Raw genomic sequence first — 24,679 nt, 5'->3', positions numbered from 1 at the left:
CTAGGAATTAAATTGACATGAGACAGATTAACAGGAGAAAAATCAAACAGAAGTTTAACCATAGGTATACATGGGAGAGACCCAGGAAAACTGAATAACCCCCCCAAATGGCCAAAACCCTCACTTTAAATACCATCTTCAGGTAAGAACAAAAGAGGATGTTGGGGGTACTGGTTTGGGACTCAAAGAGGAGGAAGGCAATGGACCTGGAAACGGAAAAGCAAATGTTTGGTACACAAATGTTTTCTGGGCCAGGCAGAGACACCGGGACACAGAGCGGCTCTGATCTCTAGGCCCTGCCGAGTTTCCCCTACCACACCTAGCCCGTATTCTTGGCAGATATTTCTGGTGATGGTCCTATTCTGGAAACAGGCACTCTATCTAAATTCCTTAGGCAGCTAAGGTGGAGGTAAAAAGAAAGATTTTCTGGGACTTCCCTGGTGGTCCATTGGTTAAGACTCCACACTTCCTGTGCAGGGGGTGTAGGTTCGATCCCTGGTCAGGGAACTAAGATCCCACATGCCGTACAGTGCAGCCAAAAAAAAAAAAAAAGACTTTGTGAGTCTTCTGTTTCTTAAAAAGAATTAGCCTAAATTAATCTTCATGCCAAAGAGACACATTTCTGGGTAGCAGATTTCGCTCCCCTCCAGAACTTATCTGTAAATGACTAAATTTACAAAGCTGCATCTTTCCCAACAAAGGTTTTCTCTGTTGATAGCCTAAAAACCAAAGGATGGAATGTTTGTTGCTCCACAAAAGACTGCTATTTCACTTTCCAAAAATTCTTTTGCCTCTGCATGCCTTCCTCTTGGTGTTTGTGTCCTTGATTCAGCACAGAGTCTCTTCGGTGTTTGTGGAGAAGGCGACTCTGCCACTCTCTACCTCTGTCTCTCTTGCTGTTTCTCCGTGTTTTCATCTTTTCTCCATCTCCCTGCCTTCCCACTTGCCCTCATCTCCACTATCCTTTTTAGATATTAGATGTAAGTTTTAAATTATTTGATGTACCTTTAGAGTTTCGTGTTCCCTGTACCTAGTTGAAAAGACATGAAAAGTTGTAAACATCTCTCTGAAAATAAACTTAAGTTGCTTTCTACTTCGCTGATTTTTTTTCCCTCTTTGGGTCAGCAACTCTCAATAGAAAGAAAAGTTTCCCTGTCTCTGGTGTGGAAGAGTGAACTAAACGTGCAATGACCCTCAAAATCTACCCCAGAAACGAGTTCTTCTCGACAGGAGTGTGTTTCCCAGGTAGTTGCCTGTTTCTCCTCCAGTGAAGAGCAGTAACGAAATCTTCATTGAGGACTCGCCCCATTTTCCCTCTTCTTCCTTTAAATTTCATTGAATGTGTATACAGATCACACTCTGAAGCAGGCAATGCAACAGGGAGAGGAATCTGTTAGTTAGCTCAACTCAGGGTGTCTTACCTGCCGTGCACACAGGAGATCTCAGCAGTTGAAGGGACCTGGGAGCTATTAATAGTTGTCCATCCTGAAGGGTTTCAGGAAAAAGTTCACTTAGAATTATGGACAAGCCTCCAAACAAGCTAGTCAGTAGTGGCCCAGGTGCTAGGGTGGGTGGCTTGTTTGATTCTGTTGTGCAGAAAGCTTTATACATCAATCCTTCCTGCACCACATAGAGGGAGGGGCCTAGTCATGTCCACAAAGATAGTCATACCTTCTTTTTTAAGCATCATATACTCCTCGGTGACCTTCTCTTACATCGGTAGGCAAACGAAGAAATACCACTTTAGAGGATGAGAATTATTGCCTCTTTTCCAAGTTGCAGAGTTCTTAAATGGAGGAATTTGAAAACACGTAGAAAATTGCTGACAGGAACCAGATAAACAGAAAGACGCAATGCTTTTTCCTTCTGCTGTGGTTTTGGCACCACCTACTGACCAGATCCTAATGCTTCCCCGTGTAGCAAACTGCAAGAATGGGGCACTAGTTGTTATTTTGCATATAATGACAGAGGAATGCATTGTCTGTGGAAGTCATTGCCCTTGCCTCATGATGTACGTTTCACTTCTTTTGTAGTTTAGATAAATATTCTCTTACCTTGTATCGGTAGATACAGCCAGATGCCCATCAAGTACAATTATATGTTCCTTTAATCAGCAAAGACCTCATTTCGCCATTCTTATGCATGGCATGCGATGGGATTTACTTTTTTTCACTGACACTAATGGGATTTCTTTGTAACTTTTTGCCCAGTGACTCATAAGGGAGAGTTACTCATGTGTAGTAGCTGCAAAACAACAGGCCTATAATCCCTCCATCTCAAAAAGAAAAATTCGAATTATTATATAATGAAAATGTTTCTCCATGGTTAAAAGATACCTGTAACTCCCATTTACCATTCTTTTTCATCTTCAATCACCGTCCCAAAAATGTCATAGAGTAATTAATGTTAATTATATCTTGACTTGAAGATGCAATTTATGTAATTTGTCAATGAGAATAGTCTTTTCTAATAGTCTGTTTAGATCGTTCCTTTTAAATCTTAAAGAAAGCTTCACAAAGAAAATATGAGAGGGCAAATTTAGCATATCCTACTCTACCTCTGTTATGGCTTCTAGTTTGCTTGCAGAATATTCTTATTCATAGTGGACACTTACACACCTGCAGACAATTCTTTCCATTTCGAAAGACATCCCAACTGAGAATCTTGCTTCTAAAACATGGCACAAATCCAAACCCAGGAGGTTGGCTTGCCCTGGTGGCAGGTAAAAAAAGAGCAAACAAGATGACCATGAATGATTTTAAGATAAATGATACTTTGGTTATTTAAAACAAAACAAGACAAAACAAAAAGTCATTATTAATAGTTGTAAGTGACTTGGAAGCCTGAAAGGCAACCGGGTGGCATGAGAGCAGTCTGCATAATTAAGTAGGTGCTTTATGCTACACATTTTGACCAGGCAAATCTAATAAGTTTGATTATCATTTGACTGCTTGTTTCCCAAGCACCTATACCTGGCCACCCTCAATTGACTCGTGCGTAGCAGTTTCCATTTGTGGCAGTCAGGCTTATTAAACAGCTCTGCTTTGTGTTTTTTCCCTAGTCCTTGAAAATAGATCCATAAGCATTCTGCTCAGGGGTGATTTGTAAATTGCTTTACAGAAGGCTCCAGTTTCTGCTCAGTCCGACTGGGGTCAGAATTTGCCTTATGTTTTCTTCCAATGTTGTTTGTCAAGGTGCACAAGTTGTTCAAAGAACCAGGTCACAGTACTACGTGGCAGTGCTTCTTGGCACGGATTGCTTAAAAACCTTGACTCATTGAAGTGCCCTATGCCGTTGCTGTGGTTTTTCCACCACCAAAATTGGGAAGGTTTCCTTGTCTTCAGCCAAGATAAAATCATTGGTTTGGCCAAATCATTGGTTTGGCCAAAATCATTGGGCCCTTCACTTTTTCACTCAACAAAATCAGATTTAAATTGTGTTAACAAAAAGAGAGATAAGATAAACAAAGAGAATTGGCCTCCGTTTGTCTTAAAATTTTCTAAATTCTCATTTCACAGGCCTAGCTGCTCAGTACAAAACAAATCTAAGTGAAAAGTAAGTGTCTAAAAGAAATCAAGTGTCTAAAAGATTTCGAAAAGAGTAGTAATTATAACCAAAATGGAGACTTGGAAACAAATACCAGATACTTAGATGCCTGATCTTATCTAGATGATTATACACTGAATATATTTTATTTCATCAGGGTATTTTGGCAGGTAAAGCTGCCTAAGCCTTAAATCAGGGCCTGGATCTTGGCTCCCTGCCAGGAAACAGGGGTCGGGTAGGGGAGAGGGAATTCTCAGATTTAAGAACTTTTAAAGGGAATTTATTTATGGCCAGAGTGAGCAGCAAGGCCACTTAAGGAAACAAGAGCCAGGCCTGTACAATATAAGGTGGGATGCCCTATATTTTGCTCCCCCATGGGGTGTAAACCGCAAACCTTTCCCATAACCTGTTCGGGGCTTTGCAACCACACATAGCGAGGAATGTTCATGAGGAGGGAAAAACTCTCTTACAAGATGAACTTCCAAACCAAAATTAGAAGGGTAGTGAGGGGGGACTTCCCTAGTGGCGCAGTGGTTAAGAATGTGCCTGCCAATGCAGGGGACACGGGTTCGAGCCCTGGTGTGGGAAGATCCCACATGCCACGGAGCAACTAAGCCCATGCACCACAACTACTGAGCCCACGCGCCTAGAGCCCGTGCTCTGCAACAAGGGAAGCCACCACGATGTGCAGCCCGCAACCCCGCAACCAAGAGCATTCCCTGCTCGCCACAACCAGAGGGGAAAAAAAAAAAAAGACAGTGAGGAAGTCTGCCACCATAAGAGATAGTTGGCAAATACAACAAAGAGAAGAATTCACACTCTCAAAAGTAGCAATAATGGAGCAATCTGAAAGGACATTTAACTAAGTAGTGTAGATTTCTCAAGGATAACCTTACCTACCCCATCCTTCCCTGCTTCCTACCTGACTCCCTGACAGAATGGATTTCTAAGAAGTAAGTCAGAGAAAAAGAACAAACCGGAAGCTATGCTGTTGTTTTGTTTTGATAGCTGCTCTCAAATGTAGAGCCAAATGACCTAGCAGAGAAGAAGAATTAGAATATTAATCAATTTTATTCTATTTAATAATGAATTATTCTCTACAAGCTTAATTAATTTTAAGTAACGCCTTTTTTTTGGCCTTAATCTCTGTTGTTTGTTTATTTATTATTTAATTTTTTATTGGAGTAACATTGCTTTACAGTGTTGTGTTTCTTCTGTACAATGAAGTGAATCAGCTATATGTATACCTATATCCCCTCCCTCTTGGACCTCCCTCCCACTCCCCCCATCCCACCCATCTAGGTGGTCACAGAGCACTGAGCTGAGCTCCCTGTGCTATACAGCAGGTTCCCACTAGCTCTCTATTTTACACATAGTAGTGTATTTATGTCAAACCGAATCTCCCAGTTTGTCCCACCCTCCCCTCCCCCCGCTGTGTCCACAGGTCTGTTCTCTTCATCTACGTCTCTATTCCTGCCCTACAAATAGGTTCATCTGTACCATTTTTGTAGATTCCACATATATGCATTAATATAGGGTATTTGTTTTTCTCTTTCTGGCTTACTTCACTCTGTATGACATACTCCAGGTTCATCCACATCTCTACACATGACCCAATTTCATTCCTTTTTATGGCTGAGTAATATTCCATTGTAAATACGTACCACATCTTCTTTATCCATTCATCTATTATTGGACAATTTAGGTTTAAATTTTATTCTGTTTAATAATGAATTATTGTCCAAAAGCTTAATTAATTTTAAATAATGCCTTAGGTATTTTATAAATGTATGGACTTAAATTTTCACCCAGGTGTGAAATGCGGAACTCAGAATGTTTCAATTTTAGTAAAGTGATACATTTTCTATATTCATTCTGCAGTGGAATTGCAGAGTCCTAATCCCTGGACCGCCAGGGAAGTCCCAGGAAAGCTCTTTTTTAAAGTAGAATGTCATCTAGTATATGTAGAAGAAATGATGGAGATTTGCCATTTTACAACATCAGAGAGGTGGTTGCTTCAGGCAGGAGTCTTCAGTGGATCCTAAGGCTGGGAGGTGGAGGTTTGATGAGCATCAAAATATTGGTGTAATTTTGGAATACCTCCCCACAAAATGCTAATCAGTTGCAAGGGGGAAAATGCTAAATACAAAGTAGAGAAGCCAGGCAGACACCAGCATGACCCGTGATTAGAGTTATCATGGTCATTGGTCAGTGTTGAGATGAGTTCACATCACATCACACAGCTCCTGATTTGACACACTTTGAAGGTACCACACAGCATTTCAGTGTTGTTCCTGCTGAAAATACAGACCTAAATCAGGTCATGAGGAAACATCCGATGAATCCAGGTTGAGAGTCACCCTACAAGATGTAAGGTCTGTTCTCTTTAAAGCTGTCAAGGATTTGAAAGGTAGGGAAAGACTGAAGAAATGTTCTAACTTGAAGGAGTCTAAAGAAGCATGACAATTAATTGCAACATTTATTCCTGGGTAAGGTCCTGGACCAAAAGATAAAGAGGCATTACTGAGAAAGTTAGCAAATTTTGAATGGGACCTGAATTGCATAGTGATGATGTGCCAGTGTTGATTTCCTTATTCGGAGGATTTTGTGCTGGTTCTTAAGAAAGTGTTCTTGTTTGGGGAAATACACACTGGAATGTTTAAGGGTAGCATGTCTACCCATTAGATAGCATGTCTGTAGTTGTTCTCAAAAGGTTCAGAAAAAGACTAATGATAATAAGTAAATATAAATTATAGATAATACCATATATCTATTACATATCTTTATTATATATAAGAACAGGAAATAAGCAAATGCAATAAAATATTAACAGTGGAGGGGTCTGTGCGAAGGTGAAAGAGTTCTTTGTACTTTTCTGGCTACTTTTCTATAAGTTTGAAATTATTTCAAAATAAATTATTTTTTAAATAAATTACTTTTCAAATGAATTATTTTCTAAAAGCAAGAAAAAATTCTAAATATGGCCTTGGAGGCAAAAATCAGCAATGAGCACAGACAAAAGGTCAGAGTTTGCACAGTGATTGAGCCCTTAGGTAGCTACTTTTTTCTGTTCAGTAGTCAATTTAAGTCAGGATAAATAATAAGAAATGCAGCACAACAGCTTCCCAATCTACAGCATGTCAAGGTTCAAGTCCCTACTTTGGTTAGTCACCAACACTACCATTCATGGGTCATCACCCAATCAATCTTTAACCGACTCTCATGAGTAGGGACAGACCTAGGCACAGGGGATTTATAAAAGTGTAAGATGTGGTCCCCAACCCCCAGGAACGTGCTTACAAGGGAGAAATGGGACATATGTCAATGATATTCCACAGCAGTGCTCAAGCTTAATGTTGAAGAAATAGAACAGACAGTTAATGCTGACAAGCTTTACACAAGGAAAGGATCACCCATGAGGAGAGTGGTCAGGAAAACACTGGGAAAGTGGTTTGGATTCATACACTCTTCGGAGAAATAATAGGCTTCATCTACCCTGGCTGGCTTTCAGTGTCTCCTGACACACCCTCTCTGATGGAGCCCACCTCCACTTGAATACTTCTAGAAATGGTGATGCATGTTCTCCTGAGGCAGCCCATTTTCCTGTTGATAAGATCAGATTATTTGGAAAGTTCTCTTTTATGTAGAGCCGAACTGTGCCTCTTTGTAGGTACTGTTGCTTTCTACTTTGGGACAACACAAAATAAGCTCAATTCATCTTCTGCCTATAAGCCCTTCACATATTTGCAGACCAGTCTCATGTCTCCTCTCATTTCTCTTACTCCTGTCAAACATTTTCATTTATTTTAACTGTTATAGATTTATTAGCTCCTTCACTAACCTAGGTGGACTAATCTGTCAGTGAATCCAAAGGATGTTCCTAGTAAGCTGTGGTCTCATTAATGAAGAATATAATGGGATTTTTACCTCTCTAAGATGGAATACCACATGCTATTAAATGCAGCCTAAGATTGCATTAGCTTTCTTTGGCAGCAGCATGGACCGTGTTGAGACTGAAATGCTCAAGTCTTTTCCATGTGAACTGCCAACCCAGTTTTTTCCCCAGCCTGAACCTATGTAGTTGATTTTATAAGTGTAGCTTTTTGCTTTACCCCTACTAGATCTCATCCTAAAATAAAGAATTGGTCCAGCTTGAAATCACTGGGAATTTTGACTCTCATCTCATGTGTAGGGTATCCCTTTCTTATGTGTGTTTTATGCAAATTCGATGAAAAATAGTACATCCAGAACTGGTTTTGTTTTTATTAAAAAAAATATGACCAACCAGAGAGAGCTTAAATTCATCCCTAGAGATTCTCCCTCCAGGTTGATTGTGATCATTAATCAACTGTCTTTGTTGTGGCCTTTAACGACTATTAAAAATAGTTCTCAGGCTTCCCTGGTGGCGCAGTGGTTGAGAGTCTGCCTGCTGATGCAGGGGAAACGGGTTCGTGCCCCAGTCCGCGAAGATTCCACATGTCGTGGAGCGGCTGGGCCCGTGAGCCATGGCCGCTGGGCCTGCGCGTCCGGAGCCTGTGCTCCGCAATGGGAGAGGCCGCAACGGTGAGAGGCCCGCGTACCGAAAAAAAAAAAAAAAAATAGTTCTCTATCCAATCCCCTTTAGTGTCATTTGAGGTGAGTTGACTGTCAGCTCTTTCACTAACTCTTGTTTTTGAAGGATCCCATTTTTTAAAGTTTCCCTACAAAATTTAATATAAAAAAGAAGACACAACCTGACTGCAAGGCATCATCAAAACCATTACAGTTAAGAAATTCACTAACAAAAGGAGATGTATACCTCCCATGAATGAAGATGACTAAAACACACATTTTAAGCACTTTCCTTGATAGGCACCAAGTGAATATCTTGGCACTGTGAGGGAAAGGGAAAGAAATTATAAACTGAAATGGAAGGGTTGATGTAATAAAAGGCAAGCAACATCAAAATGGAATTCTTATCCCATAAACTACAGACACTTGTTGTTACAGATAATAAAAGCCTGAAATCAGAAAGCTTTTCTTCCAACAGTGAAAGTCAGAATATAATATGACTTGAGTAATATGTTATAATTTATGCATCTAATTTTTTTTTCATGCTCCTCAGAATTGATCAATGTTAACATCTTGGAATATGTGCAGCTAGATTTCTTTTAAGAAAAATAATTGTTTTTATAAAAGTATACATGTTCTCCTTAAGCAATTTGAGCAAAGCAGAAAACACAAAAATGAAAATTAAACATTAAATATTAGCTAAAATTAATAGGAAAAGAAAGTACAGTGAACACAAAGTGTTTCTTCAATATGAGAGATAATCTTCTTTAAAAAATAAACTCTAAACTTAAGAGATTACAAAAAACATTAAGATGTTAGAGTCCACATTTTTATTACATGCTTTAAATGTATGTGAGGTTTTTTTTTTTACATTTTTTTTATTGAAGTATAGTTGATTTACAACGTTGTGCCAGTCTCTGCTGTACAGCAAAATGACTCAGTTATACACATATATACATTTTTTAATATTCTTTTCCATTATGGTTTATCCCAGGAGATTAGTTATAGTGTCCTGTGCTATACAGTAGGACCTTGTTGTTTATCCATTCTAAATGTAATAGTTTGCATCTACCACCCCCAAACTCCCACTCCATCCCTCTCCCTCCCCACTGCCCCTTGGCAACCACAAGTCTGTTCTCTATGTCTGTGATTCTGTTTCTGTTTTGTAGATAGGTTCATTTGTGCCATATTTTAGATTCCACATATAAGTGATATCATGTGGTATTTATCTTTCTCTTTCTGACTTACTTCACGTAGTATGATATATACACCGCACCTTCTTTATCCACTCATGTCGATGGAGTGGAAATTGTGCTGCTATGAATATAGGGGTGCACGTATCTTTCTGAATTATAGTTTTGTCCATGTATATGCCCAGGAGTAAGATTGTTGGATCATATGGTATTTCTATTTTTAGTTTCCCGAGGAACCTGCATACTGCTCTCCATAGTGACTGCATCAACTTACATTCCCACCAACAGTGTAGGAGGGTTCCCTTTTCTCCACACCCTCTCCAGCATTTGTTATTTGTAGATTTTTTAATGATGGCCATTCTGACTGGTGTGAGGTGATACCTTATTGTAGTTTTGATTTGCATTTCTCTAATAATTAGTGACACTGAGCATCTTTTCATGTGCCTCTGGCCATCTGTGTGTCTTCTTTGGAGAAATGTCTGTTAAGGTCTTATGCCCATTTTTCAATCAAGTTGTTTGTTTTCCTGTTGTTGAGTTGTATGAGCTATTTGTATATTTTGGAGATTAAGCCCTTGTCAGTCACATCATTTGCAAATATTTTCTCCCATTTTGTAGGTTTTTTCATTTTTTGTGGGGTTTTTTTTTTTGCTTTATTTTATTTTTGTTTTGTTTTTTATGGTTTCCTTTGCTGTGCAAAAGCTTATAAGTTTGACTAGGTCCCATTTGTTTATTTTTGGTTTTGGTTCTATTGCCTTGGGAGACTGACCTAAGAAAACATTGGTACAATTTATGTCAGAGAATGTTTTGCCTGTGCTCTCTTCTAGGAGTTTTATGGTGTCATGTCTTATGTTTAAGTCTTTAAGCCATTTTGAGTTTATTTTTGTGCATGGTGTGAGGGTGTGTTCTAACTTCATTGATTTGCACGCAGTTGTTCAACTCTTCCAGCACCAGTTGCGGAAGAGACTGTCTTTATCCCATTTTATAGTCTTGCCTCCTTTGTCGAAGATTAATTGACCGTAGGTGTGTGGGTTTATTTCTGGGCTCTCTATTCTGTTCCATTGATGTATATGTCTGTTTTTATACCAATACCACACTTTTTTGATTACTGTAGCTTTGTAGTATTGTCTGAAGTCTGAGAGAGTTATGCCTCCTCCTTTATTTTTTTCCGCAGGATTGCTTTGGCAATTCTGGGTCTTTTATGGTTCCATATAAATTTTTGGATTACTTGTTCTAGTTCTGTGCAGAATGTCATGGGTAATTTGATAGGGATCACATTAAATCTGTAGATTGCTTTGGGTAGTATTGCCATTTTAACAAAATTAATTCTTCCAATCCAAAAGCATGGGATATCTTTCCATTTCTTTGAATCCTCTTTAATTTACTTCATTAATGTTTTATAGTTCTTAGAATATAAGTCTTTCACCTCCTTGGTCAGGTTTATTCTTAGGCATTTTTTGGATACAATTTTAAAAGCTATTGTTTTCTACATTCCCTTTCTGATATTTCATTGTTAGTGTAAGAAATTATGCATCTAATTGTTGACCTAATCATTAACAGAGTGGTTAATAATTAAATCTCCCTTCCATCATTGTTTTGACCTTGAGAACAAAGCATAGTTCACTTTCTGACCTCTTGATATTATAGAAAACACTATAAAGCATAAAAGAATTTTTTTTACTCTAGGAGGGTTAAGTGCTTGGTAAATATATATATATATATTTTGAGCATCAGTCCTCTGGAGTTCTGAATTTATCATTCTCCGTGGGATGAACCAACCACAAGCTAGAAAGTTTAAGTGTTGTTGGTCCTATTTATTGTTGCTATTTAATTACATCCAAACCCAGACGTCAATTCACATCTTGATTTCTAATTGCCTTTGAGAGTTCTGTGCGCAGAACAATAGCTGGAGTGACTCTTCAGAACAGAAGTTGTAAATATAGGTTCTTCCTGATCTTAATGAATTAAAACCAAAGGAGGGGAGACAGTTTTGTTTTGAAGAAGCCATCTGTTTATTTGTGTACAGTGTTTGTATTCAAATTTCAAGAAATTCATCAAGTATAAAGCATCAGAATTCATAACACAGAAAACAGGAGTACTGAACAAGCATACAATTTGAGAAAACCAAGTAGCTAATGAGGTTTTGAACCTCTTTAGTTTAATCTTCTCTAGTCCCAAGGAGACCTCTCTGGTGTGTGTACAGTGCTTGACTTCCTTTGCATTGATTCTTGGTACTTCAGGGCTCAAAATGTGAATTGGTGACAAGTGCTAAGGTAATGAATTAGCAGCTGTCAGCACAGCAACTGTACCAGCATAATCCTTGATTTAGAGCATTTCTCTGGTCCTTGGTTAACAGGCAACTGAGTTCACCAGTAATAAAATCTGTCCCAGATAGCTACATGTGCATAAAGGGATGAACATTTCTTTAGGAAACAAATGTCAATTAAAAATGTCGGCCAGGGTTGTATATGACTCTAGGCTTTAGGGTAGGTGCCAACTGCAAGACATTTTTAAGGACTTGAACCTGGACATTTGACTCTGCACTCATCAGTGTGATGTGTAAGCATATAGCTAGAGCCAGCATTTTAGGTGTAAAATCATCACTGCTTTTTACCTGTCTAAGGCAGTAACTTGATTACTCTTGCAGTGAAGCCCTCTGAAACCATCTTCACCCCATGGCCTTCTTTGAATTTCTTCTGCATTTACATATCCTCAGCTGACTACACATAATCAAGAGTGCAAATTGCTATATTATGCCCTTAGCCTTGTTGCATGGATGATTTGTGAATGGATATCATGTTTTCAGCTAAATGAAGGGAGTCAGCTTAGCACAATAGATAATTCCTCAACCACCCTTAGGTATCAGTTTCCCTCATCTGTTAAATAGGGCCGATAATACTACGTATTTGTTGAGAATAAATGAAACAGTCCTTGTCAAGTGTGTAACATGGTATCTAGAATGTGAGGGGCTCAATTAGTTTTTACAAATAAGTTTTTTAAATCTTTCTTGGTACTAGGGTACTGTTATCCTTATAACACCTAATGAGTGCTTGGTAGATAGATCAACAAATGAATGAAGGTACATTAAAATGAAAATCTAAATTGTGAAATCAGTGGACAGCTATTTAAAATAGAATAAGGTGACATCTTGCCAAATACAAACCATAGACATATATCATTTTGTCCAGGAATTATATGTTCCAATCTTCATTTTATAGGTGAAAATTTAAATTAAAAAATGATAAATGACATGTTAAGTCAAATGGAGCTATTCCTAGATTTTCTGCTTAGCATTATTCTAAGGTGATTTGCTCTCAACTCCTTCGCTCATTAAAAAAATCTCAGTCTGAATCTTTTCCTGTGGGTCAGTTAACCAATGGAGTATATTTTGATTATGTGACTTGCAAAAAGCCTCAGGTTTTGAAACAAACAGTTTTGTCTCCCATTACCTCTTAGCTAGAAATACCTGTTTTTCGCTTCTCATTTCATGGACATCATTCGTTCAGCAGTGACTAAAAGCACACCAGTCCACTCATCATGAGCTTTACCTACTTTCAGAAAACAGCAAAAATATGTCCCTCCACTAGATTATAATCTATTTATGGACACAGACTTTCCTTTTTTAACAACCTGAGATGTTTGCTTTCCTCAGTTGGATAAAAGGATAGAAAAACTGTTTTAAATACTCTCTTTAAGGAGGAAATTTTAGTGGGTGGGTTGTTGGGAAAAAAAAAGACCAATCAAAAGCCTTCTATGAGACTCCATTACAAAATTTTCAGCTGAGATTTTAATCTAAGAGCTACATTCAGTAAATGTTTATGTGCCACACAGCGTGTGAAACACAACCCTGTGAATGTTGAAGGGGATTAACCATTGTTCTTATATTGTTTTTGTTTGCTTTTGATTTGTCTTCTTTATTATGGTTTGTTTGGTTGGTTTTGTTTGACTTTGTTTAGTACAGAGAAATTTCTGGAATATGGCTGAATTCATAATTTATTCTTTAGGCACTTATATGACCTTTTTATTTAACTCAGATTGCTTTTCACCATTTTATTCTCTGATACCATTTATGAAAGCTTATTTCAGTGAGAAATAAGAGACTACCTATGTGTGAATGTAGTTCTGAGTTTATAAACTGTGTTGGCTAAGCAAGTCCTTTCTGCTCCCAATTAAAACTGTAAAGTAAAGGGTGAATTTAAAAATGAATTAGTAGTCCTTATTTTAAAGAAGTAATATATGAGTAAAGTCAGACAGAGAAAGACAAATATTATTATATCATTGATATGTGGAATCTAAAAAAATGATACAAATGAACTTATTTACAAAGCAGAAAGACTCACAGACATAGAAAACAATCTTATGGTTACCAAAGGGGAAGGTGGGAGCTACGTTAGGAGTTTGGGAGGAACTGATACACACTACTGTATATAAAATAAACAAGGACCTACTGTATAGCACAGGGAACTATATTCTATATCTTGTAATAACCTATAGTGGAAAAGAATCTGAAAAAGAATGTATATATATGTATAACTGAATCACTTTGCTGTACAGCAGAAGCTAACACAACATTGTAAATCAACTATTGTTCAATAAAAAAAAGTTATATATACATATAATTTTGTCAGTGGTGTTCATTACAACATTATTTATAATTATAATAAAATTTGCTAAAATGTGTACTAGTTTCAAAGTGATTGAAACTATTAACAGCATATTATGCAGATTATAAAAATATGTGGATAAAGGTATAAGCCTATATTAAGTAGAGAAAAGAGGAAAATCACATGTGTAGCATGTTTACAATAATGCAAAACAAGACAACTGAAAAACTATGAATCCAAAAGACAGGAGGAAATTATACTAAAATGAAAATAGGGGTTTTATCTGGACAGTCAGAAATGAAGTAGGATTTTGTTTTGTTTTGGTCCCTTCTTTCAAATTCCCTGAATTTTCTAAATTCCCTATACTAAACATGTATCGCTTTTATAATAGAAAAAACCCCCAACAAACTTCAAATTAACATGGATTTTCCTGTTTGCACTCAGCTGTAGTATTGCTTTCTAGTGAAACTGGGGAGATCTAAAAACCTTTTCGAAGAGATAATTTCAGAGCAGTCTGCCAGCAGTAGGCCCTTCCATAAGTGTCTCAAGAGAGCTAACCCCAGTGCTCCCCAGCTGAGTTCTGCGGCTCTGTGAAGGTTGACATAATAAGTGTTTTCATCTTTTCATATTAAAAATGACCTCCTGGCCCGACTCTGAGCTTCCCAGATGACTAAGGTTTGCCGGGCACAGACTAAGACAAAATAAAGCAAAACTCCTTAGTATTTCATCCAGCACTTGGATTCTACATTTTATTTTCACACCAGCTCACAGGCTTTGTTGTTTTGCTTTGTTTTCACTCTCCAGATCCAACAAGGGTAATGGTACCACCTTCCAGTATGGATGTCACTGTTGGAGAAAGTATCGTTCTGCCATGCCAGGTAACCCACGATCACTCGCTAAACATCGTGTTTACTTGGTCATTTAATGGACACCTGATAGACTTTGACAAAGACGGGGACCACTTTGAAAGAGTCGGAGGGGTAAGTATTAGTATCAAACTATCCCCAGGAAATGCAGTCAGCAACTAAAGGTCTCAAAACTGACCCAGACGAGTTGTTTAGACTAACTTTTGTTCAAACACCTTATTTCCAAAAACTCTTGGTTAATATCTGCTCCTTTTTGTGTGTTGAATGCAGCCCTGCTCATTGAGCCACCTATAGGCCATGCCTTTTCTTAATCCTCATAATCCTTAACCCTATAGGTAGTTATTCATTACTGTGTATGAATGAGAAAACTGAGGCTAATGGGAGCTATATGGCTTGCCTGGCCCTCACTGCTACTAAATTGCAGAAATCAGCTTCAAACTTCAAATCCCAAAGTCTCTGCCCCATACTGTACCATATGCCATTGAACCTGATGAAAATAGCTTAAGGACAGTTTACTCAGATGCTTTTAGGCTGCTGATTAAACACCCTTTGGCTCTTGTAGAAGACTTATCATTGTGAGGTTAGGGCTCTCTTTCATGAATCTGAAAGTCTGATCAGATTATTTAATATCTCCAGATAATTTGAATTCTAATCGTTGAATTTTCAAAATGCCTTACTTTCCATAAAATACACATAGTATCATTGAACTCTCACACCAGGAAGAGGTTAACTCTGGAAATAGTTTGAATCTATCACAATCATTCTCAAAAATATTTTTTCTGCCCTTGGGACTTCCCTGAAGGTCCAGTGGTTAAGACTTTACCATCCAATGCAGGGGGTGTGGGTTCAATCCCTGGTCAGGAAGCTAAGATCCCACATGCTTCACGGCCAAAAAAACCAAAACATAAAAAAAAAAAAACAGAAGCAATATTGTAACAAATTCAATAAAGACTTTAAAAATGGTCCACATCAAAAAAATCTTAAAAAAAAATTGTTCTGCCCTAACATAGCCCTACTCTCCTATTAGTAATGAAGATTCAGGGGGCATAAATTGGGAGATTGGGATTGACATATACACACTACTATACATAAAGTAGATAACTGATAAGGACCTATTGAATAGCACAGGGAACTCTACTCAATACTCTGTAATGACCTGTATGGGAAGGGAATCTGAAAAAGAGTGGATATATGTATGTATAACTGATTCACTTTGCTGTACACCTGAAACTAACACAACATTGTAAATCAACTGTAGTCCAATTTAAAAAAAAAGGTTCATTCTGGCTGCTATTATCATGGAGGAGTCCAATCAAAGACAGCAGAATATAAGCATGAGTCTGTGTTGAAAAGCCCTCCCATCCCTCATGGTCCCACAGGAATCTGATTTACTCACCTCATCTTACCCCCATCCCTTATGTTGGGAATAAATGGACTAAGGCTTACAAATTATCCGTATGATATGTGGAGGGCCTATGTTCCTCTCAAAGATAGTGCTATTCCTCTTATTTACATTCTTGCTGCCTTTCTCAGACAGTACCTCTCCACTGAATTACAGAACACCAAAAATGATTTGAGTAACTATTTTCTCAACTCTCCCAAGGATCATATACAACTGGTACCATTTTAGATGCATGAGACAGAAGTTAATTCATTACATCAGTGGATGACTCGAGTCATTAGTAATTCTCTCTCGGAGTCCTGGTTGAGGAGGGCTGGATGAAATTGCCATTATTAACCATTCTGAACCACTTTGATATGGTTCAGCCTAATAACTGTGCCCAAGTGAGAGTGATATTAACTACTTCACAAAGGCATTGAGGATATTAAATACCTTCAGGTCTAGAAAACTACATAGCCCAACGCCTACCACAAGAAGTTTGTGAGAAACATTAACGGTTGTATTCATTGAAGGAAGGGTAACATTAATTCTAATAACATGAGCATATATACTGAGAAAACCTTCATAGATTAAGCAGAATATTTGTTTTCAGACTAGAATAAATGTCTTGGGCATAAGAGATAATAAAAAATAAAAATATTATCTCTCAGAATGGCACAGGCACCAGCCAATCAGAACAGATGCTTGGGCAATCAAAATAGATGTCCTGCCAGTCAGACAGATACGCACTTCATGCTGGACAGGCTGCACATCAGCCAGGGCTGAGGCACAGATGGAGCTACCCGTGATGGAGTCAAGCACTAGTGAGCACCTTTTGTCGAGACCTCTGTCCATGGAATCACTCTCATTAGCCTTTTGTATGGGAAGTGTTTGTCTCTTTTGTGATACCAGTACTAGCACCAATCAACCATTGCTAAGAAGTAACTGCAAAATGCGGGACAACACTACAAATTGTGAGAGCTAAGTGTATTAGCCACCAGGATCATTAGTGTCTATAGGGTTAGCACTGGATAACAGTAGAGGTAAGGAAGCAATTCTGAAGTCAAGCCCATTTCTCAGTTTCTACTTCCTGTGTCAGTATGGTACAGAAGATGCTTGGGAGAGCCAACCTATTGCAGTGTTTGGAAGAGTTATTATTTCATTGTCGTCTGAGCGGCTCTGAGTGTTCGGTCAGGAACAGAGCAGACAACAGTGCTGTTTTGTTCTCTTTGGTAGGAACATAAATGTAGATCTCAGTAAACAGTTTGGTCTGTATGACTTTGAAGGGAAGAGAAAGTTATTGGGGTCTCCTTCTGTGAGACTCATACCTCAATCCTGACTTTATTTTTTTCTTTGTTTCACTTTTACATTAAAAACACAAATCTGGTCAAAATCTGCAAATAAGGAGAGCACGCTCCAAACCACACAGTCATAAAATTCTGTTAATGGATTGCTGTGCTCTGAAATCTGCTGGCTACAACTGGTTTCTTTGACGTTCAAGTCCTTGTTGAATAAAACAAATTATTGAGATAGTGTAGCCATTTCCTTTAAACCACTATGACTTCCCACTTTCCCTGCATATACCCCCTTGTGAGGCATATTTTTTGTTTTAAGCCTCTGTTCAAAGTCCTAGCACATGAAATGTCTTAGGTAAAGTAGTATTAATAATCATGATGATGATGATACCTTATATTTGCAAAGTGCCTAATCATTTATCAAGCATTTTCATATATATCAGCTCTTTAATCCTCACAGAATCTCTGTGAAATATGGTAGCAATTATCCTATTTTACTAGCAATTATAAGACTTGATTAGTAAATAGTAGAATCTGGATGAGAACCCGTGTTATAAATGAAAAATAGATTTCAGGTTTAAAAAAAAAATCACAGCTCTCCTTGAATTAGATTTAATGTCTTTGACATAATTGTTTCACAAAGAAAACTGATCGTAGCCGTCCGTAATACTAGTTTAAATTTACCCTGTGCTTCACAGTTTTCAGGATTTCACATACACATACAATCTCATTAGATTCTAGCACAGTAGGCAATGCATCCTTCTTTCACAGGTCAATAAACTAAGGCCCAGAGACATTAAGAGATTCACAGGAAGTCACACAGCAGGGATCAGCCCTAGACAACTAAGTCCCAAAACTTAAGCTCTCTCTTGTCAATAGGCTTTTGCCTTTCTTCTAATCCTGTTTACAACTATTAGCAGTTCTGTGTCTTTCATTGCCGTGGGTAAATATGTAATATGCTGTACTGAAACCAAGGAGGGAAACTAAGTACACATTTAGAATGAGAAGAAGATCTTTCCAGCTGATAGTACAGTGGTCTGGTAACGAGTAGGGACTGGTGCCTGAAACTGTGTGGGCTCACATTCTGGTTCTGCCACTGATCAGCTAAGTGACTCTAGGCAAGAGGAATAACATCTTTGTGCTTGAGTTTCCTCATCTGTAAAGTAGGGATAATAAAAGTACCTACCTCACAGGACATGTCAGTATTTGGTGTAATATAGGCCTGCCAGATATTAAGTATCATTAAGTATTATCCAATATTATTGTCATTTAGAAGAATAACAATAGGGCCAAAATAACCTATGTTATCTTGTCATCCATCAAGGTTTAGAAATAAGCATAGCTTCCTGACTCTGAACCCTTGGGTGTTCGCTTGCTCAAGCAGCTGTTCTCCAAGTTTTTGATTAACAGAGCTCTGAAACCGAACTCCAAGGTGTAGCAGTGTTCTTCAGTTAAAATGCCAGCTTTGTGGGCTTCCCTGGTGGCGCAGTGGTTGAGAGTCCGCCTGCCGATGCAGGGGACACGGGTTCGTGCCCCAATTCGGGAAAATCCCACATGCCGCGGAGCGGCTGGGCCCGTGAGCCATGGCCGCTGAGCCTGCGCGTCCGGAGCCTGTGCTCCGCAACGGGAGAGGCCACAACAGTGAGAGGCCCGCGTACCGAAAAAAAAAAAAAAATGCCAGCTTTGTGATGGCCTGTGGAGGCATCTCCTCACATTTATTAAAAGTACCGTGCTGGTGAATGATGTAGAAATATTTCTAGGGCACATAGACATCCGTACCGGGATGTAATTAGTCCTATTCATCTGCTGATCAAACATACATTTGGCATTGGAAAACAAATTAGCACTGTTCCACACTAGGTGATGCAAGATTTCCTTGGAGAGTCTGGTCCTCATAATTCATTAATTCAAACCTGGGAGCAGTCAGAATGATGCCTATAAGACAGGGTTGTGCAGTAAAATACAGATGCTTCCAAATGTGGGCTTGCCTCCCCTTTCCAACTAAAGAGTTCCCAAGGGGCTTCCCTGGTGGCACAGTGGTTGAGAGTCCGCCTGCCGATGCAGGGGACACGGGTTCATGCCCTGGTCCGGGAGGATCCCACGTGCCATGGAGCGGCTGGGCCTGTGAGCCATGGCCGCTGAGCCTGTGCATCCGGAGCCTGTGCTCCGCAACAGGAGAGGCCACAACAGTGAGAGGCCCGCGTACCGCAAAAAAAAAAAAAAAAAGAGTTCCCAAGTACTGCAGTGCCAGCGAAGGCTGTAGTCTGAGGGCATATCTGAAGAAACCCACAGGACTAGGTCAGCAGCCGCTTTATTACGTAAGTTTAAGTGCTTCCAACGTGGATGGCAAACTGCTCCAGAGACACAGAGAAGCCAGACACCTGAGGTCTTGTCCTAGGTGTGTTCTGAAGATGTTGCTGTTCTTATCTCTCAGGCAGGCTCACATATTTTTAATAGGCCACGGCTTGCATCACTAATGTTTTCATCAGCCAGTGTAGAATAAATCCGTTAGTCACAGTGTCCTTCATGTGATAATGATATTTAGAGCTCATTAAAAAGTAATTGTAGCCACTTTCCCCTACTTTATCAGCAGGATTCAGCTGGTGATTTGATGATCCGAAACATCCAGCTGAAGCATGCTGGGAAATACGTCTGCATGGTCCAGACAAGTGTAGACAAGCTGTCTGCCGCTGCTGACCTGATTGTGAGAGGTATGAGAATTTTGGGTTTTGTTCTTAAAATATATTCGTGATATCTGCTCCTGCACAGAGTTCTAAAAACCTCAGTGGTTTAGAATTACAGGGGAAAAGACGATAGAAGGTAAACATTGTAAAGAGTGGTTAAGAGTCTACAGAAGTCTTGTGTGCAGCTATTTCTCGTAGGGGATCAGAAAGTGCAGAGCAAATTCAGTTACTCTGTACTGAAAATAACTCTTATAAATGCTCCCAGTACTCTGATTTATAGTGTTGGAGTTCAACACCAGAATAACTAGAACAGAATAACTTTAGATTAAGAAAAGCAAATAGCTTAAAGAAGGATCAAACTGTGCCTTTTGCTGTTTCATCTGGGCTCAGCCAAATTACAGTAAGTCCCCTACATACGAACCTTCAAGTTGCAAACTTTCAAAGATGCGAACTTGCATTCCATCAACGTCAGGCGTGAGTGAAATTACAGCTTGCCCTCTATCTCCTGTTGTTGGCAATCTTTCAACTCTACCATCTCCCACTTCCTCTCCTTCCTGCAGTCAGTAACTCTTCTTGCATGTTGACTTGATGCCAGCCCCTGTATGCCAGCTGTTATACTGTACTACTGTACTTTTCAAGGTACTGTACTGTAAGATTAAAAATGTTTTCTTTATTTTTTAATGTTTGTTTTTTATGTATTATTTGTGTGAAAAGTATTGTAAACCTATTACAGTATAGCACTATATAGCTGACTGTGTTAGTTGGGTACCTAGGCTAACTTTGTTGGACTTAGGAACAAATTGGACTTACGAACTCGCTCTCAGAATGGAACTCATTCGCATGTAGGGGACTTACTGTAGTGAGTTAGGTCACTGATGTAACAGTGGCTTAAGTAAAATCATCACCAGTTTTTCCCATTTTTTTTTCCCCTAAAGTTAATAGTTCTGTCCAGTTTCTAAAATATGTCTTTAGAAGGAAATATTTCCTGCCTGGGATATAGTAAATAAGCAGGAAGTTGATGTCAAAACTGACATTGGTGAGATTCTCTTGCATATGACAGACATGGCCTAACTTCATCCAAATGGCTGTGAATGACTTGGCTGAGCCTCAACAAACCAATGTTTAAAGGAACAGTAAGTGGACTTTTAAGGACTATTTTTTAATTAAAGTTCAAGTCTTTGTGAACCAGTGTACATGCCAGAATCAAACTGATGCATGCTCAGGGGTTTGCTAAAGTTAAATGTAAAGCCAAATCAGAACATCCAAATAATCTCTTAGCCAGTGTCTCCTTCATTTGAACCCTAACTATTGGTGTTTAGGAATCTTTGGCCAGCAGAATTTTGAGTGCAAGCAAACAAATCCAGGGGGTATCAGATTTGGAGGCAGGATGAATCTGAGTACACAGAGAATAAGATATTATTGGAAGCCACAAAAAGTGTTGCTGTATCCTGTGGGCATAACATGAGGGGAGAGGTGTGTGGAAGTTAGCAACTCAAACTGATTGTCAAGAGAGGTTAAAGAAAAATAGCTTTTCCATCAGGTCTGCTTTGGTTCCCCTTTAAATCGCCTTAAAAACCTTTCTATAATGGAAGGAATAAGGGCCAGAGAAGAGAAAGAACTTCCAACCTGGGTAGAGCTACCTATACTATAACCTACGGGACCGGGTTTATTTCCATTTTAAAATACACCAGAGCTGGTCTGCTCTCCCACTGGGGACCAAAAGAATTCTGTTGTTGAAAATGTATCCTCTGTTTCAATAGGATAATGTTCAGATCAGCAGTTTACACACCAATAAATTAGACTAATAAATATTTAAATTAGTAATAGTTGAATTTCTTAAATGATACTGTATATTTCATTTCACAGAAAAGAACATTAAATACCAAGAGGAATTTGCACATGCGGTCTAAAAGAACCTCTAGCCTGATCAGTTAATAAAGCCAATAAATTAATATGCCATGTTGAACCATAATCTTTTGTTTTACCTCCTCCTAGCTCTGCCCTTTCAGCTTTTCTGCGTGTTGCAGAGTCAAGGCTGGTATGCGTTTCACTGACCTGTAAGAGATTTTTGTATCTGAAACTAGTAAAGCTTGGAGTCTTGGCTCTGGCTTCCTTGATTCTCTGATATTTACTTTATTTAATCTAGAGCACTCGAACAGCAGCTAGAAAGGCCACCCTTCCCTGAGAAAGAAACAGGGATGCAGGTGTAACACCTGCATTCCCTCTGCTGTTGCCTGTGACACAAACTGTTTGAGCCCCAGACCATGTTAACACTTCGCTCAGAGGATAAACATTTGCTCATTTTGTCATTTTGAAAGAGAGACCCAACTTCCCCAAAACAAAGGTGGTAAACATTCTGTAGGGTGTAGCATATCTACACTTGGGTGGGGCTGGTAGCAGGGACATAACAAACAGCAAACCGCGCTGTGAAAGTACCATCTTACCCCCAGTGGCCAACTTCATGCCACCCCTTCATGTCCTTCTTCCTAGTTGCCAACAGTGGGCTCAGATCTTCCTCTATCAGTTTAATTCATTGAGGAATGTGGGGAGGAACACTTCTCTCCTTGTGGTACTTTGATTCTAAAGGCCATGGAAGGAGCATCTATTTTAAAAAAGGATGGGAATGCTAAGATGAGAAAGCTGGTGAGAAAAAAAAAAGATTATATTGTCTTCTGGACTTTTCTCTGATTAATAAGAGTCCTGAAGACCAGAGGTTACCTCACTTCTATCTAGGTGGCATTAGACTGACATGCTGAAATGTCACTGTGGAAAATTAATCAGTGCCAGCATACAGACTTGCAGACCTTTCATTCAGGAGTAGGAGGGAGAAGGTAAATTTAGTCTCATCTGTGGGTCTATAAGAAACGATTTTTAAAAAAGGAAAGAGAAATTTAGGGCATCACTTAAAGGGTACGGAAGTAAGTCCCAGAACAAAGTGTTACTTCCAGAAATTGCCATTAACCTCTCAGCACTCTGTGAAAGGTCTCTTCCTTCCCTGCCCCTGTGCCGTGGCCCCGTAGTATTTTGGAAGAAGATGTGATTGCTGTCCCGGGCCTCAGCACATCCCCCCCAGGAAGATCTCCTTACTCCTGTCTAATGGACACAAGCTGTGTCATTATGTGTCCCTCACACTCACCTTCTCTGCCCAGGTGGTCACTTGTTAGAAATGCCTTTAACCGCCTACTAAGAGCGTTTCATGTTGGAATCAAGGACAGCTTTGCGTCTCTGCTCTGGCTCTGCTGTTATTTTGTGTTTGCTTACCAACCACTTTCCAGCCCTCTGTTTCTTTATGATTTGCAAGCCTTCTTTTAAAACTGATTTCCTCCTGTTTCGATGGTCTAAGTACAATGGCAGAAACAATGCACATCCAGAGCAGAAGGAGGAAAATACAGGTATGAAACTTACAGAAACTGCCAATGTGGTCCTTCGACTCTCAACCCGATTTTGAAACCGCTTTGAGGAAGGCACAGTCTTGGGGCTCTTGCACACAAGCCACTTTCACAGCAGTTCTCTGGCACACAAGTGTGTGCTGGCATTTTCTGTGGACATTCCAATGCAGCTGGAATGTACAGAGCAGCACTGAGACCCCCAAAGTTCTAAAGTCATCTTCGCTCACATCATCAGGGGTAGAAATGACCATTTCCAGAAGGCTCCAATCTTCACTTACCACTACTATATCCCCAGATAACAGTGTCCAACCGTAGTAGGAACTTATAATATATGATGGATGGATTAATGAATTTGGGCCCTGGTGGTACCCCAATATTCTCTCTTCACATCTAGAACAAATATTCTATTATAATTCTATATATACCTACTGGTTTTTCCTATTATATTGTGAAGCCGTGGAAGGAAGGGGCCGGGCCATGTCTCGCTCATCTCTGTAGTTTCAGAGCCTAGAAGAAAGCCAGGCTCCTAATAGCTATTCAAAAAGGAATTGACAAGTGATGAATCTGTGGGTGGATGAATCAACGGTTGAATAGGTCAGCGCCCCATTCAACAAAGTGGTCACGTCCTTGGACATTTGAACACTCTGCTCAACTTCTGAGGGTCTTGCTCTTTCTCAGGTCCTCCAGGCCCCCCAGAGGCTGTGACCATAGATGAAATTACAGACACCACTGCTCAGCTCTCCTGGAGACCCGGGCCTGACAACCACAGCCCCATCACCATGTATGTCATTCAAGCCAGGACTCCCTTCTCCGTGGGCTGGCAAGCAGTTAATACAGGTACCATGTCGGATGCCTGGTGCTGGTGTCTCTCAGGGCTTCTGAAACTCAGCAGAATGGACACAGCTCTGTGGCAGAAGCCGAGAGGCGTCTAGGTTCTCATTCAGACACAGCTACAGATGAGACTTTATGGCAGTGTTTCCTATACCTCAACCAGCATACTATTGTTTTATGTTTTTCTTTCTACTGATTCATGTTTGTTTGTTTGTTAATTTGTTCTAAGCAATGAGTCTGAAATGATAGTAGGTCTGTTGTGTTATATTTTTGACACACATTTTAAAATACATTAGTTATAAAAATAAAATGCATCGTCTATCTGTGCATTGCCTAAAATCC

General features: G+C 39.3%; 1 protein-coding gene across 7 annotated transcripts in view; it reads left to right on the top strand.

Moving 5' to 3' along the window:
* Positions 1 to 24,679, top strand: part of CNTN4 (contactin 4) — a 547,079-nt gene that overhangs the window by 501,121 nt on the left and 21,279 nt on the right. For 6 of the 7 annotated variants that reach the window (XM_082637407.1, XM_082637404.1, XM_082637405.1 and 3 more), the window contains 3 exons: positions 14,696 to 14,871; positions 20,024 to 20,144; positions 24,185 to 24,343. In XM_082637407.1, coding sequence (XP_082493533.1) covers positions 14,696 to 14,871; positions 20,024 to 20,144; positions 24,185 to 24,343 — 456 coding nt within the window. The remainder of the gene's footprint in view (positions 1 to 14,695; positions 14,872 to 20,023; positions 20,145 to 24,184; positions 24,344 to 24,679) is intronic. The other variant, XM_082637409.1, reaches the window with a different exon arrangement.

This window comes from Mesoplodon mirus (genome assembly GCF_964341445.2).
Source record: "Mesoplodon mirus genome assembly, chromosome: 12".
Lineage (NCBI taxonomy): Eukaryota > Metazoa > Chordata > Mammalia > Artiodactyla > Ziphiidae > Mesoplodon > Mesoplodon mirus.
Note: the sequence above shows the minus strand (reverse complement) of the source record. Positions and strands in the feature narration are given on the sequence as shown.